The sequence below is a fragment of the Micromys minutus genome (assembly GCF_963924665.1).
Source record: "Micromys minutus genome assembly, chromosome: 19".
In the NCBI taxonomy this organism is placed as follows: domain Eukaryota; kingdom Metazoa; phylum Chordata; class Mammalia; order Rodentia; family Muridae; genus Micromys; species Micromys minutus.
The window spans coordinates 13,838,984-13,855,717 of record NC_137954.1 but is presented as its reverse complement, the minus strand read 5'-3'; the positions used below and the strand labels follow the sequence as shown (position 1 = coordinate 13,855,717).

General features: G+C 37.5%; 1 protein-coding gene across 4 annotated transcripts in view; it reads right to left on the bottom strand.

Annotated features, from left to right (window-relative positions):
• The window catches only part of PARD3B (par-3 family cell polarity regulator beta), a gene marked incomplete at both ends in the record, with an annotated part of 962,085 nt that overhangs the window by 340,712 nt on the left and 604,639 nt on the right, over positions 1-16,734 (bottom strand). For all 4 annotated transcript variants that reach the window (XM_080932740.1, XM_080932743.1, XM_080932741.1 and 1 more), the window contains one exon: positions 4,298-4,342. In XM_080932740.1, the coding sequence (XP_080788866.1) occupies positions 4,298-4,342 (45 nt within the window). The remainder of the gene's footprint in view (positions 1-4,297; positions 4,343-16,734) is intronic.

Genomic DNA, 16,734 nt, shown 5'->3' with positions numbered 1-16,734 from the left:
CACTATTATCCATGTTGGGACCATAGGGTCTTAAGAACATTTTATGGAAGCACAAGTTTTGCTATAGCACAAAATCTAGGTTCATTTCCTAAGACAACAGTAACTACCTGGAAGGTCAAGTTCAAATGTCCAGAGGTTTAATTTTTATACCCATCAACTGTGTCAGCATAGCAACTAAACTTCGAGGCATGCAAGGACCCACCCCAGTTGCTAACAAACATGTGTTCCTAAATTGATAAACTCGATTCGAAGAAGGTCTGTATTACTTTCACAGACTTGCCTGTTTTACAGCTATATAGACAGGTATTTGAGAATATAAGAAACTAAAGCAGAAATCGGAAAGCTTTTTAGTCCATTTTGCTAATTAATATGTCAGGGCTCGTAAAGAAGAACTCCCTGGCTCTCTCAGTACTGCATCATCTTAAAGAGCTGGGTCAGCAAAGATTCCTGCAGACAGTCAATACATATTAAAACAGCTCCAAGCAGTAAATCAAAACAACAGAAGACGACGACACAGTAGAAAAAAAAAGCAAAATTTATAAGTCTTTTCAAACAAGTACAAGAGGAACACTGAACTATTGGTAGAGGTTTAGTATAAAAACAGGGAAGGCAAGAAATACGTAGCTTTCAGCTATCCTTTATTGTTCTGAGAATAATAAAAATATAAAGCAAAAATATCTAGTGCTAAGTTATTTTTACTTTCTCTGAATTTTAAGATTTCTTCAGAAGATTTAGGTCATCTTAAAACTGGTTATTAAATACCAAGTGGCCATTACCAAAATCATATACATATGAGTAACTTGATATAGACTGAGTGGGTTGTAGTTGTGTTTCTAGAAACACACACACACACACATACATACTGTAAACAATTAAGGAAAGTGGGACCATGAATTTTAATTTGAGATAGCAAGGGGGGAGTAATGAAAGGGGATAATAATATACTAATGTTTTAATTGTAAAAAATAATAAATTTAGTTTTCTTATATAAATATATTTTCTGCCCTGGATTTCTAGTGGGTGAACATCGTTCAATTCCTGAGATATAGAAAGATGTTAAATTATTTTTCAAGGCTCACTAGAACTTGTGCTGCTTTTTCAAAAGAACCAAACAAAATCATTTTCTTTCTAACTTCTCTGACTGGGCTTTAGCGTTCTGTAGACATAAAGACCTCCCTTATATGGAGGCTATCCTAAATATTAAAAAGTACACTGAGGTAATTATGGGATGGAATGTGGTCTTTATGGAAATCTCAAGAATAATCTGTTGATTCCAAAAGGAGTGAAGGGATCCACCATTGTGAGCCAGAAATTAAAGAAAGATGTATCTTGCCTGGGCCTTTGATATGATTTTAGTCCTGAAGTATCAACCACTTAAAGATTAAGCCAAGGAAAAGGTGCCAAAAATCTTGTCACAAAATTGGGATGCACCCAAGGCAGGCCAGCAGATGGAAGTTGGCACGGAATGGCTCTATACTAAGTAGCTGACTCAGAAGAAAGCTTAACTCGGATGAATTTATTAAATGTTGAATATCCTCCCAAATAAGATGGATGGTAGATTTAAGTCAGCAGATACAATTTAATTTACTTTAACTTCCTGATAGTCTTGGATAATGTTAAAGCTGTCCACATTTCTGGAATTAAAGAGAAAGCTTCTCTTCTTAGCCAAAAAGATACTGATCTATTATTTAAGTATTTCAAAGATAAGATTTCGGGAAGGAAAACAAAATCAAATTTCAAGAAAACTTTAAGGGATCATTTGAACATTGGCAGAAGTATAATCATGATCCCTTATAAGATAAAATACAGCCTGATAATAACCCATAGAAGTTTAACTTTACAGATCTACTTTTTATTATCTATCAGTCTATCTATCTGTCTGTCTGTCTGTCTGTCTATCTATCTATCTATCTATCTATCTATCTATCTATCCATTCACTATTCATATGTATATATGCCTATCATCAATCTAACTCTGTATCTATGTATCTATCATCTATCTGTATTTATGAATCTATGTACCTATCTATATATCTGTCAGTCTGTCTGTCTTTTGTCAATTACCTGTCTGGCTACATATAATCTCTTCATTTGTTGTAAATTTTTAAGTGACTTAATGGAGAGAAGTTGTCGGAATGAAGGAACCCGTAATCTTTTGTTGCTGTCATGTTACCACCATCTCCATCCCCGACATCCCATGAGAAGTCCCACTACATGAGCAGTCCTCTACTTTCCTCTGCATCAGCTGTCCTCAACCTTCCTCTTCTTCAGCTGTCCTCAACCTTTCTCTACATCAGCGGTCCTCAACCTTCCTCATGCTGCAACACAGTTCCTCAGGTTGTGCTAACCACCAACCAAAAATTACTTTCATTGCTACTTCCTAATTCTAATGTTGCTACTGTTATGAATCATAATGTAAATATCTGACACGTGGGTTATCTGATATGCAACCCCCACCAAGGCTAAGAACTGCTTTAAATGAATACAGAATACACGTGGGAGTTGAGTTTTTATGTGAGAGCTGAGTGCCAAAGAAAATTGTATTTAAGGTTGCTCTTCAAAAACACACATGTAGAAAACTGGTGGAGGGTACATTCTTGGAACATGAACATTTTTAAACTTAGCCACATATGTTTCTCTAACGATGCTCTACTTTCTCACAACCATCCCTAATGCTGTATAGGATGCACCTGTTCTCTGTAACACATCACTGTATAATTATAGGTGTTTTACCCTCTTCTCTTATGTCATGTTTGCTGTAAAGTTACCAGATACCTTACCTGCCTTAATCCTTAATTGGTTGACGCCTCATAGCTCATATTGAATCTAACGGAATCAGATATAATCAAGTTGATATTTTTTCATTCCACATAGATTCCACAGATGTCCAACAATAAACTATATGATATAGGGATTACTTAGAAAGTCACAAGACATAAGAGCAATGATAGTTGGCGTGGTGATATATTAGAAACAAATCTATCATTTAGTGTGTTTTAACACTAAGCTTCATATAGAATAAAGCTTGCTGGTACTAATTCCATCTGCTGTCTGAGGTAAAGTTGTCATGTGGACCTGCCAGCTATGAAATTCTGCCAATTTTGAATTTTTTGAAAATCTGCAAGGTTATTATTTCAAGTTGTGTAGCATAGTTCTTCATAAATATTTATTCCACATTTGATATAAGCCAACATTTTTATTATAGCAATAAGCTAAGATGATATTCTCAGCTAAAAGAGTGACAGTAACTTTTGATTACCAGCAAGAAGTGATTTTTTTTTGAAAGCTAAAATTAAAATAAGGTTGGAATTTGGGGAAATAACCAGAAAGATTATTATTTGCTCATTTTCACAGATCCAATTTATAAATATCCCTAATAAACCATTATGTGCTTTTTATTCATAGTATCTAACTACTTGGACTCTTTATTAGGAAGAAAGAAAGAAGCCTAAGAGTATGAACCAGCTGTTCCCTTCTGGAGTCACTAGAAAATCTAGAGAAGAAGAAACAGAAAAAAATAAATACAATTTTGCTTTGTCCTGGACCATGACAAACTTCACCTGGCACCAAGGCCACTTCCTGCTGGAAAGGAAACACCAACCACCCAGAGCCCTCTGCAGACAGGCAAGTCGGAGTCAATGGATATTTTTCTATAAAATGAAGCACCCCTAGAGGTAGTGTTTGGTATCTTGCTAACTTAATGTATTTGCAAATATTTGCAAATGTGAGTGAATGATGCTGAGGGAAGGGAAAGCTTGGGATTGGTCCAGAAAGGTGCCTCATCGGGATAGACTCCGACTTAGGTGATTCCTCAGAGAACAGTATGGGAGCTTATTCCTGAGTAAGAAGAGGAATACATCCAACTCTGGCACAGTCCCTTCTGACCACAGGCAACATTACCCATGTCTATTTTAAATTTTTTTTCCTGAGAAATGTCTACATCTTTCTTTGATATTCTCGGTCCCCCGGTTTTAATTTAAAATTCATGTAGGAAAAATTTCCAAACTTTCTTAACTTTCCTTTTCAACTCTTTTGTTTCTTGAAAGTGTTCATCTAGCATATAGTTTTAAGACTTTGGGTTTTATGATGATTTGGACACCTTTCATCTCTCATACATTTTGAGTCAGCATGCATTATGCCATTATGCACAAAGCCAAGCGATATTTCATCTTTGTGGAAGACAGAGACATCTCATATATTAATTAGAAAGCCTTTCACTGGCTGGTTCACAGAAACAGGATCCAAATTCAGCCAGTGATTTCCAGGAAGAGAAAGCCTGTTACAAGGAATTTCTTACCTGATCTGTGATCAGCCAATGACTGGACTTTGCTTTCATCTGGCACTGAGGAGAAGAAATAAAAAAGACAAGGATTAGACCTGCCTGTAAATCCGACATTTTAAAACAATAAATGAATATGGATTCACAACAAATTAAATTTTTTACTGGCAAAGATTTGAGACTTGTTTTCATCCAGCCTATCCTGGGGTCCTTCGATTTTATCCACAGACATTTTATAGTCAACTGTGAAGAGCTATGTTTATTAGGCCTTCTATGAATGTAATGCTTATTAAAAAATGTCATTACTTATAGTTCTTTTAACTGGGTTCTTTCTTTGATGTCTGTAAATGAAGAATTAAATTCAATGTCCTAGGGACATATAATAGATAATAAAGCTCCTTAAGCATTAAAGCAATAAATATATACATATTCAAGACTAAGGACTAGACTTCTATATCTGGTCAAAATAGAAAAAAAAAGGAAAGATTTATATTTTCGTAATAAAGAGAGGACAAAATTTGTAATAATAGCATTTAACAAAGTAGACATTAGGTCATAAAGGACAGACTTATAAAGATGGAAAACAAATATAGTAAACGCCATGATCGGCCTAGCTTTCAGTCTAGACAGCTTCCTGGGGCTCGTGCAGAAAGATGATACAGGACAGAATCCAGTGATGCTCCTTGCAATAAAGGATGCTACATGATATTCAGGGAAGCCAATGCATATGGAGTTTATAAAGCAGGGAACCAGCTTACATTGCTTTTCTGGTACCAACAGAGACATTCCCCTCCCCACATATCTCTAAGAACTAGAAAACTAATGCTAAATAGAAAGAATACATTTGCAGTTCACACAGAGATGAAAATGGTGCCTACTTCCAGCAGCTGAAGTACCAAGCAGACAGTTCACTTAGAAATGATGATAGGTCATGCATAAATAGTGTGGAAGAATTAGGTCAACATTTACACAGCTTTCAAGCAATAGAAAAAAAAAAACTCTGAAAAGGTTCAGGTTAGTAAAGCCTTAAAACAGAAATAAACCATATGTATGACCTAAGAGTTGAACGTTAAGATAAGTTTGTACATAAAATTCTCCCACAAAGGACTTGGTTACGTTGCAGGTAAATTTTATCAAACATTTAAATGAATAATCTGGGTTCTGCAAAAGCCCTACTAAAAAAACACAGAAAGGATCCCCACTGCGTCACAGAGGGCTGTTGTTAAACTGCTATTAATATCAGGAAAAGACAGTATGTGAAGACCACTCATCACTATGCCCCATGAACGCATTCTTAAACCGTTCTCTGAGGATGAGCACACCAGTGCACAACAACTGCTTTAGGCACCATTTACTGACGTCCAAGCTGGTCCACAACCCTCCGGTGCTCAAGGGTTGACACAAGGTAAGGGCAGCTTGAAAACCAGGAGGACCACCTCCATTTTGACTGAGGGATCTGTCTCTTTCCTCTGCCCACAACTTCAGTCATAGTTAACATATGGTCACAGTCAGACTCGAGCAGAGCAGCGGGGGCTTTTGTGTGTTGTCTGAGTGATGCGCCCCGCGGCGCTTATGGCTGACTCTGCTTCTGGATGAGGTGCACTGAAAGTAGAACTGAGCAAAGGGTCGCTCTGACTACTTGTCTTCTTGTTTTTGTCTCTCTTTTTTTTCTTAACCTAAATATTGCAAATTACCTAGTCACACTGGGTTTTACAAGGAACTTTTTAACTTTTTGGCTGAATAATGTCTATTATCACCAGTGGGAATACTTATCATTATCTTAATTGACAAGTTGAAATTCTTTGGAACACTGAAATAAACTATTTAAAAAAAAAAACACAGTGTGGAAAATCCAAATGGATGACAGGCACAAAAATTAGGGGTCTTTCCCCAAAATATTCTCTGACACAGATGCCTATCTTTCAGATCAACGGCAAATGAACAAACATAATGGGAAAGAGAGGGCGCGGTAATGACTTAATTAATAGAACATACTTTATTTAAAAGGTTAAATTTGGAACAATCATCTTTTATGCACATGCTTAGTGCTGGGAAGCAATTTAAATAACAGTGGTAAATGAGAAAATGAGGTAAAATTACACACACCACCAATTTTTTAAATGGCAAGTATTATAATTAATACCCAACTTCCTTTATAACCCACATCACCTTAGAGCAACTATTACTTATCTCTTGGGACTGGAGCTTAAGTGTAGTTGTTTCATTGCATTATATTGAGACAGTGCAGAGACCAAAATGGTAGCAACAGGACTCATGATCGGTCTGTACTTTTAAATGAAAGGCTTGTATAAGAAACTGAAAACTAAGTGGGCCTCACATGAGAAAGATGTTCTATTCCAAGACAGTAAAGAAGACAAAGCGTCATGGAATGGGATGCTGATGAAGGAAGACCCTTATGGTTTTATATCCTGGTTCTGATGGAAAGTTGCTTTGCATTTCTTTCTTCCTAAGTTTCTGGAGTTCATTGCATTAGCTTCCTTAACCTTCAGTTTTACACAAGGACTGCAACTATTTGCTCTTGGGTATATTTGAGGAATATTCTAGCAACTGAGGGGGTATGAATGAAGCCTTGAGTCCTTTTGAAGCTGTAATTCAAAGGCACTTTTACAACCACCACTGTTCTCACTGTAGCCATTATTAAAAGCTAGGAGAGATCATGAAGTTACCCTTTTCGAGATTTCTCTGGCTTCTTTAGCTAATGAGATTTCTATACTAACCTGTTTCCTGACACTCAACACAAGATCGATGGGCACTATTTGACTTGATTGCCACAGGTGCTTAATAAAGAGGGCACTGTTTGATTTGCACGTTTGCTAATTTCCTGCTGTGTCCTCAGACTTCCATGGGGAACATGGGGAACTCAGCAGCCATGATGCCCCATGTTTCTAATTCTTCCTAAATCTTTGAAGTCTACGGAGAATGCCCCACCACCAAGAACACCATTTTAGGAAAGCACAAACACACAGCATTTTTCTTTTCACTTAATTTCCACCAGGTTCATTGTTAGAATTCGGAGAAGGAAAATATGGAGGGGGGGGAATCTATGATCAAGATGGCATTCTCCAAACTTGTTAGCAGCAGACATTAAAGTGCACATAATATGCGTGCACGTTGGCTCCCAGTAGGGTGCATTTTTATTAATACAGCACTTGCTTAAAGTGTTTTATTCTTTTGTCAAGCCTTCTTACACACTTCAAATGCCTTCTCACTAGGGGAAAACAATCCCCTTGCTTATTGATAGCATTTGACACGCATTCTATAACATAAGTGACTATTAGGAACTTCACTTGCTTAATAAAAATTTGCAGAACAGTGGCAGATCTGGTGAGTTAATGGGCCCCATATGCTCGTCTTAGCTGACAGGATATGGTATATTGCTAACACACACAAATCTCTTCAGATAAAAATTGCCATCAGCTACACTTACTCTTTTTGAGAATGCCAACAGCATGTCTTGAATGGAAGTATGCAAATGTGTTCAGATTCCTACTCGTTCACAGGGAGATACTTCGAGGCAAAAGAGACACTCTAATACGATGTTGTGCTGGCTCTTTACACAGACAGCCTGCTTTCACTTACTTTTTTATCTTAATATCTTTAACATAATTGAGACAACAATCCTGAAGCTGTTGTCTGCCATAATGAAGATCTTTCTTCACATGAGGCTATAAATACTATTCTTTAGATCATTTTCTAGAGTAGCAAGTAATTCCTTTGTGGTTAATAAATTTGTTTCCAAGAGTCATCCCTTCGCAGAACTTAAAATTGATGTAATTGCCGATATTAGGAATCAATTTTCCTCTCCTTTAGCAGATCAATTTCTGTGCCAGTGATGGATTTTCAGAATTTCTAAGGAATGTAAACCTGATTCTAGTTGTAAATTAAGTTCCCTTCTCAGCAACCATGAACTATTACTGCCTTAATTTATAGTGTTTTCTTATGTCAGTGACTATTTGGCATATCATCTCTCTGAAAAGACTTTCTTGAGTTTTCAGCACTTTGGATTTTTAATGTTTTGAAATGTTACTCCATGTTCTGAAACACACATACAAACACACATATATACACAAATACATGCACACATATATACACACATACACATGCAAATAGATATGCACACATACAAATATACATATACACAGACACATGGACAATACACATATACATATATACACATGCACATATACACATATACATGAACATAGATATGTAGATATACACATATACACAGACACATGGACAATACACATATACATATATACACATGCATATATACACATACATGCACATTCATACATATACATACATAAATGCATATATATACCCACATAAACACACACCCACACTAAAACAAGGTTTTTGCTGGATAGGAGATTATAGAGCCAGCAGGAGATACCCATGGTCGGCACACCATCTCTTAGAAGCTTACCAGAACAGAGAGCTCCAATTTGGATGCATTCCTGCTCTGACAATGAGTTAATCAGAGCTTGGTAGACCACGGTTTTCTTCCAATATTGTGCTATATTGTTATTCCATGGTGACACAGAGGTTCATGTCCCTCAGTTATATCAGACTCTCCATATGATCTTAACTCTTCAGTAAGATCTTTAAGATATCTTTCTTCCTCCATAAACTTTAGAAATCTTAAACCATATGATGAAAAACATAATTTTCATTATTGTTTTTAGCTTGTTAAAAATATTGAAAAAAGCCATCTTTTAAATTCGGTAGTTTTATGTTGGATCAATGCATACCAGTGTTCTCAAAATAATCAGAAGATGACACTTGTGGCCCAATTCAGAGATCCAAATGTGCCATACAATAAAGTGTGTTTATGAACGAGGAGGGGAGTGCTTTAGGAGCCACGGGGAGCCAGAAAACACAGGGCTCATAAAGCCAATGCAGGTTTGATGTGGGTAGACACTGCATGTAAGGAGCTCACGGATGAACTTGGCACACAGGATACCTTCACTTTACATACAGGGATCAGACAACACAGAAAAGAGGAGGCGCTCCAGCTTGGACTGTGATGCTAATACAGGTGAAGGTGGGAACTGGTTACTGAGTTGGGTTTTTTATTGTTGTTGTTTTTAAATAATGAATCCATAGGTAAAGTGTAAATCATTCTTCACAGGATGAAGCTGGGTGTAAAGCACAGAGTCACTGTGGTGGAACTTCTGGTCACAACTGTGATTCAGGGCTTATTACCACTCCTGCCTGTGTACTCCAGCAAATTCCACAGGACAGGCTTGATGCATCCCTATGATGTACAAATCGTACCTGGTCTTGGACCCATATTATAGCAAAATCCATCCCTCCTCACCTTGATAAATATGCTTTAAACACTATGTCTACTTCTTCAAGCCAAGTTTAGGGACAAAAATAATTGGCAATCACCTTACCATTAGTTGCGTATCTAATTCCTACTAAACTATAAATACCTTTAATAGGCAAGATATCCTGTTTTTCCATTCTCATGTATCAGACCTAGTATCTCTATGTACTCATGAGCATTTACTTAGTAAGGGAAATATTTGTAATAACAAAAACAGGACAGCAGTTTGGATCTGCTCATCATCAAATGATGGTAAATTAATGAAGCAGTTGTTCATTGTGCTCTCTCTCTCTCTCTCTCTCTCTCTCTCTCTCTCTCTCTCTCCACACACACACACACACACACACACACACACACACACACACCATAATGCAGATACATTCTGTGAAATTCTTATGGCACAATCTGCAGACAAACTTCTGGCAAGGAAGGGTAGGAGAACATGGTTGGAATCTAATTCGGGTATGGATTGCACTCGGCCAAAACAGGATAGAACTGTTTAGAATAAACATAAATTCTTGTATCACCGGCAGTGTATGAGGAATTACAGAAAAGTGAATGATTGGTAAGCCAGTCACACTCTTTTCTTTCTCTAGAGCTGAGTCTGATGTGACCGACTCCTGGGGGCACTGGCTCCTATATTTGGCTTATTGGCACTAATCACACTTGTTTGTCACAGGATATGACACTTGAAATAGCAGTTCTCTCTGCTTATAGAAAATAGCACAGTATACTTCCAACACACTATATTTCTAAAACTCTGAAGACTTGGTACAATAAGCTTTCCTTTCAATATGCAAATGTCAGAATTTTCTCAAGCTGTGCAGAATAAATAAATGCTTCTCTGTTACAGGATATCCAGAAACTCACAACAAAAACAGTAGGCTTACATTTTGCTTTTACTAAATGTGGGAGAACTAAAATATTATAGCACACATGTAGCAATAAAGTACAGCAAACGTCTATGTATCAACTATGTCATTATTTTTCATATGTGTTAATTATTATTTTATGGTGGCTGTCATTATTTTAATTTTTAATATTTGAGATCATAATATAATTATATTTCTTCCTTTTTTCCTCCCAAGTCCTCCTACAAGTCTTCCTTGGTTTTTCAAATGTGCAGTTTCTCTCTCTCTCTCTCTCTCTCTCTCTCTCTCTCTCTCTCTCTCTCTCTCTCTCTCTCTTGCTCTATTAATCATTATTTCATACACCCTGAAGTCCTGGAATACATGTTTTGTTTTGTTTTTAAACTTCCTAGTTGTTCTCTAGGTATTCAGCCTTACAACCCTGGTCAGAGTTGAGCACAATATTGAACTTTGCATTTTTGTGAGTCTCTTGCTTATATATAGCTATACCATATATTTGAATTTATATTGTTCATTAGACAATACCATTTTTTTTTCCTGAAGTCACTGGTATAATTATATAATTTTTAATTTTTTAGTCTGTATGTAGGTGACTTATATTCAAAGACTAACACTGCATTCCTTGGTTAACCCCACTTAGTCATGATATGCTATATTTTTAGACTTACTGCTGGCTACAATTTTTAAAAATTGAAAAAAGTATTTTATGGCAATTCATGATGGCTGAGTCTATTGCATTCTTTTTATTTGTTTGTTTTACTGTGTCTGTATATTATACATGTATCATAGAAAAGCTGGCTTTAGGAATTGAGCTGAGAAAGTATTTCTTCTTTACTTATCTGAAGTTTCTTCAGAATTGCTATCATCCTATCAAGCATCTGACTTCACAGAAAGCCCTCAGGCCTGGAGGTCCTGTCCAGGAAACCACTCCAACATAAATATGCTTCTTTAAGAGTTACAGAACTATTCAGATTCTCAGTTTCTTCTTGTATATACCTGATAGTTTGACTCTTTCAAGAAATTTGTCTATCACATTTTAGTTGCCAAAATTATTGCTCATAATATTGGTTTAATATCTGTTCAACATCAATAAAATGCATAGTGAACTCTTCTCCATCCTCAGAATATTCATGTTTTTATTTTACATTCACAAATTATGTCAATGGATTATGTTTATTGTTCTTATCAAATGTTCTCATTTTATCTAGTATCATTTGTTTTTACACCTGAGAGGCTCAACTTCAATATTTCAATATAAGAAACTAGGTGATTCTGAGCCTGAGATTCGAAAGGGATGAGCAAGGGGAAGGACTGAGGGAGCTGAAGGGTATTACAACCACATAGGAAGAACAATATCAACTAACCAGACCACCCAGCACTCCCACGGACTAAACCACCAACCAAAGAGTATACGTGAGGGAAGCCATAGCTCCAGATACATATGTAGCAGAGGATGGCCTTATCTAGCATCAGTGGACTGGGGGCCTTTGGTCCTGTGGAGGCTCGATGTCCCAGCATAGGGGCATGCTAGAGTGATGAGGCAGGAGTGTGTGAGTGGGTGGAGGAGCACCTCATAGGGCAAAGGAGAGAGAGGGGATAGTATGGGGTTGTAGAGGGAATACTGGGAAGGGGGATATCATTAGAAATATAAATAAAATGATTAATAAAAAAGAATAAAATAATGTAAGTGAAAAAAAAGGAAAAAAGGAACTTGGTGGCGATGAATCATTTTAGTGTTTGCATGTCTAGAAAATCACTTGTTTCGCCCTTGTTTTTGTATGATAGTTATGTGGTTAAAGAGTTATAGTTTAGTTAGAAAAAAGAGAAAGGCTGGATTTTCTTAGTGGATCAGTGGTCTTAGTCTGCTGCCTCACTTTCTGGTTTCTAATTTCCCTGTGCAAGCTGCCCATGTGTGTTCCTCTCATGCTTCCTCTCCATGTAGCCTGTTGACTCCCTGAGCAGCTGGACTCCAAGGGGTCTTGCTACCACTTCCTTTTCATGTGTTTAAGACATGTGCTTCCTTATTGAGATCTTAACTTTCCAATTTCAATTCTATCTGGAACTCTTATTCTTTGGGCCTTTTCCTCAGCCTTTTCTCTTGTTTGGCTAATTTAACAATGGACCCATTAAGTCAGCTGCCATTGTGCTGTAGTCACTGGCTTTTTGGTGTCCTTTTACATAAGCCCTTTGATGTCTCCTCCTGTTAACCCATCTCGTTTCCTGCAATGCTGATCTTGAAGTTAGATCCTGTCAATGGCCTAGCAAAAGAGAAACTGAATCTATGGAAGTGACAGGTGGCATTTAATATGTACTATATATCAATGTCTTCATAGTTTTTTAAACTTTATAAGCAAATTCTCATAAAATTTAAAGGCCTTATCTGCCGATTCTTATACCTTGTCAGCTGTGAAGTTAATTGTTGATTTTCTCATTATGTTCATGTTTCTGTACTTACTTGTCCTTATATGTGTATTGATAAACTGTGGATGCTGAATATTATTTTATATTGTTGGGTGCTTGATATTTTTATAATTTAAAAGATACCCACAGGGCATAGTTATGTTGCTTGGAGAGAATTGATCCTTCTGAACTTTGCTTCTAAGATCCTTTTTATCAGTGCCAGGGCTGCATTATCCCAGGCAAATGTGACCCTGCCATCTTCAAAATGACATCCATACATACACGTCTGTGACCACAAGGGCTTTGAGGACACAAACCATTTCTAAGTCTGTGAGCATTCAGCACTGTTTTGAGTATCCTCTTGAGCTGACTTGATAGTTCCTTTGCGTGCATCCTCTAAGCGTGACGTTGTCCAATACAGGGGAGAGACTGCAAAGGTATCTGGACTTCTGTCTCTTCACGACATTCTGTTCTATGCACCCCAACTACCTTTCTTTCCCTGGATTCTCAGTCCCAGTTCCATATCTCAACTACTAAAAGTCATGGTAAGAACAGGATAATGGTCCACAGTGTGATATTTGTTGATTTCAATGAAATAAGATTTACAATAACTTAATGTATAAAAACACCACTGTCCTCATGTATTAAATCATCCTAAACCCCAGAGCTAGTGCCTTCAAAACCATGGCAGCAATTGAAATCTAAAGCCAGCCACAGAGCATGCTGAGTTGAGATCCTGATCCCTGACTAAGAGTTTGGCTTACCATCCCCCTTCTGTCATACACAGGGGTGCTATAAAGTGACATGAGAACAGATGGGGTTTGCTTGGCTACTGTAAATACTGAGGCACAGACAATGCACCTGAGCTGGTGAGGGTCTAGATGTAGGACTGGTCACATGCTGTCTCTATGACCAACAGTTACAGAAGGCTAGCTGTCTAAGTCTTCCAAAGATCCTCATCTCTTGACTCAGACTTTCAATAAACTATGGTTGAACTTTTATAGTTGCCATCAACTTACCCTTTGCTTACTTCTACGTCCCAAGTCTACCACTCACATTACTGATTACTTCACATGGATGTAAATAGCATTTGTCACTTTTCTTTTTACCTCAATTCTTCACTAATATTTTACTGCCTAAAAAGCCATAATTGCTTTCAAGATTTAAATACTTCCACATTATTCTTAATGCTTTGTTTCATTCACCATTTACTAGATCTAATACAACAGCCTTCATTTCTTCTCAGTATTTTATGTTTTACAGAACTACCTCACAACTCACATGTATCATTACTATTCCTCTTCTCGGGCTAATTTCTCACTGGAATCTTCTCCTTGAGTCTTCTTACATCTCAGTCTTTCCTAACCAGGAACACAGTAGATTTGCTTCCAAACATGGGTCCCACTTTCAACTTTACAAGAGATGATATCTGGGCAACCTCAACAGAAGGAAAGAACATTTCCCCATCTCCATGTGTTAAAAAGTTATAGTTTAGATGCGTCTTTTATATAAGTGCTGTGGAGCCTCTGCTTATATTTTAAACAAATTTATGTGAGAAACAGGCTATTTGTATGAGATTCCGTCTAGCAGTGTTCTCAAGCTTCCCAATGCTGGGACTTTTTAATCCAATTTCTCATGTTATGGTGACCCCCATTTTGTTGCTATGTCCTGAGTGTACTTTTGCTGCTGTGAAGAATGAGACAGTAAATCGGTAAATATCTGTGATTTCTAGTGGCCTTAGGTGACCCTTTGAAAGGGCTGTAATACCTCCAATCGGGTTGGTACTCGCGGGCTGAGAACCATCGTCTTACAGGAGTCTTCGTTCTCTGTGCATTCCTGACTCTTGTTGGCACTGGACTCTTAGTTTATCCAAAATATAAAAACTTCCACAAATTCCAGATTTTTGAGAATTATTTCAATTACTTGAAGATGATTTTCATTATAACACCAAAAAAACGGGCACAAGTCATAAATATCCAGCTAACATTCACTATCAAGCAATGAAAAACATTTCTCATTCGAGTTTTGATAAACTTTTCTATTTCCATTCATCTAATTCATCCTTTAAGCAGAATACAGAGGCAGATGATAAAGACACTTACCAACTTAAGTTACAGGACTTGTAAGCACCTCAACACATATAATATTACTTAATTATTAGTATAAAGTAAGTGTAGGTATTATCGTTTTTATTTTATAGCGGAGAGAACAGAGCCTGAGGAGAGTTATGTTCCAAATTTTATAAACAACAAGCTGAACACAGAAGGCTTTCTGACTTCAAAGCATAAATTCTTGATACTGTGTGAGATGGAGAGGTGAGAATTTGCTATTATGTTTGCAAAGACTACAGATTTCTAGTATCCACCATCTACTAAAGTAGGTTTTCATAAGAAACTATGTGGCTGAGTACATAGTGCTGCCTAAAAATAATGGTGTGCTGGATTTCTGGTATGCACTATCATAACAGTTTATGTAGCACAAGCAATCAAACTCAGGGCTTCGTGGCAGACTCTAACAACTGAGTTACATCTCCATACCTGGAAGACATCAGATCTGGTTGTCAAAACAAGGCCCAAGTGATGTAACCCAGAAGAAGAATGACAGCAATGACCATTGATGCTCTCACACAAGTGGGAGTGTCATAAGTTGGTGTGTGTCTCACATATTTTGAAATTCTTATCAGGAAATATATGGGCTACTGTTCATGGGAAAACAGGAAAAAAATCTCAGTCAAGTCTCAGAGAATTTGTGTGGATATGTGGATGAAGCCACAGATGAATCCACTATGCTGCATTTTAACTGAAAGATAGCATGGTCTGAAAGACGACAGAAGCAGGAGCTGGTATAGGATCAGAGCTGCTGTTTGAAATGCAGCACAAGCCACACAATATTGCACAGATTCATGTCTCCCTTCCACTCATCCCTAGCCCCAAGCTTTTTAATACAACCTAAGACAGCATTAGTTCACTTGGCAGCCAAACAAGGCTATTGCTGGCTCATCAACTGTACAGTCACTTCCAACCCCGAGGTCCTTTTTATATTAACTGCTATTAAACTAGGCCTTCATCTCAAATATATCTATGAAGAACCAATGGTATGCAGTCACATGCCACATATTAGAATTGCGGAAATCAGCAAGGCAGCCTGCTCCCTGCTCTGCTACTGTTTCTAGCACAAACATAATCACAAATCATGTGGTAAGTGATAGCAAACCACATGGTCAGCTCCACTTTTCACCGATGTAATAACTCCTAACTCATCTTAGGGATGCTACACTCTATATAGTTTATATTCAACATGGCATTTGCCTTAATTCTTTCAAAACTAAACGAGAAAAATGGTTTCATGATTTTTCCCGGCTCAAAGCCGTCTAACACTTTCCAACCAATACATGCAGAAGAGAACTCAAAGGTTTCTTAGCCCTGCCTAGGCTGGATACTGTCACCTCTCCAGTTTTACTCCGCTGCTTCGTGCACTAGTGTATGGTCTTCCTGCAGCCCTACGCTCACCCCAGTTCATTGCACATCTCTCTCCAGAGCTTCCGAACATGCTCATTCCTCTGGTTACACTGTTATTTTCTTGGATAGCCAGTCAGGCCAAAGTCCCTTTCAATCATATCTGAATGCATATGACCTCATCAGAGTGGCCCTCTCTGGCCACTCTGCATAAAGTCGAACCTTTCAGCACCCACTCTCCATTCCTATTGTCCACTCTTGTTCCAGGTTTCATTAAATTCTTCAGCACTAAATCTAATGGCTTCCCATTAGCTCACCAGCTCCATGAAAAAAAAAAATACAGAAAGTGTACTGGCCAGCCCAGCAGGGCCCTGT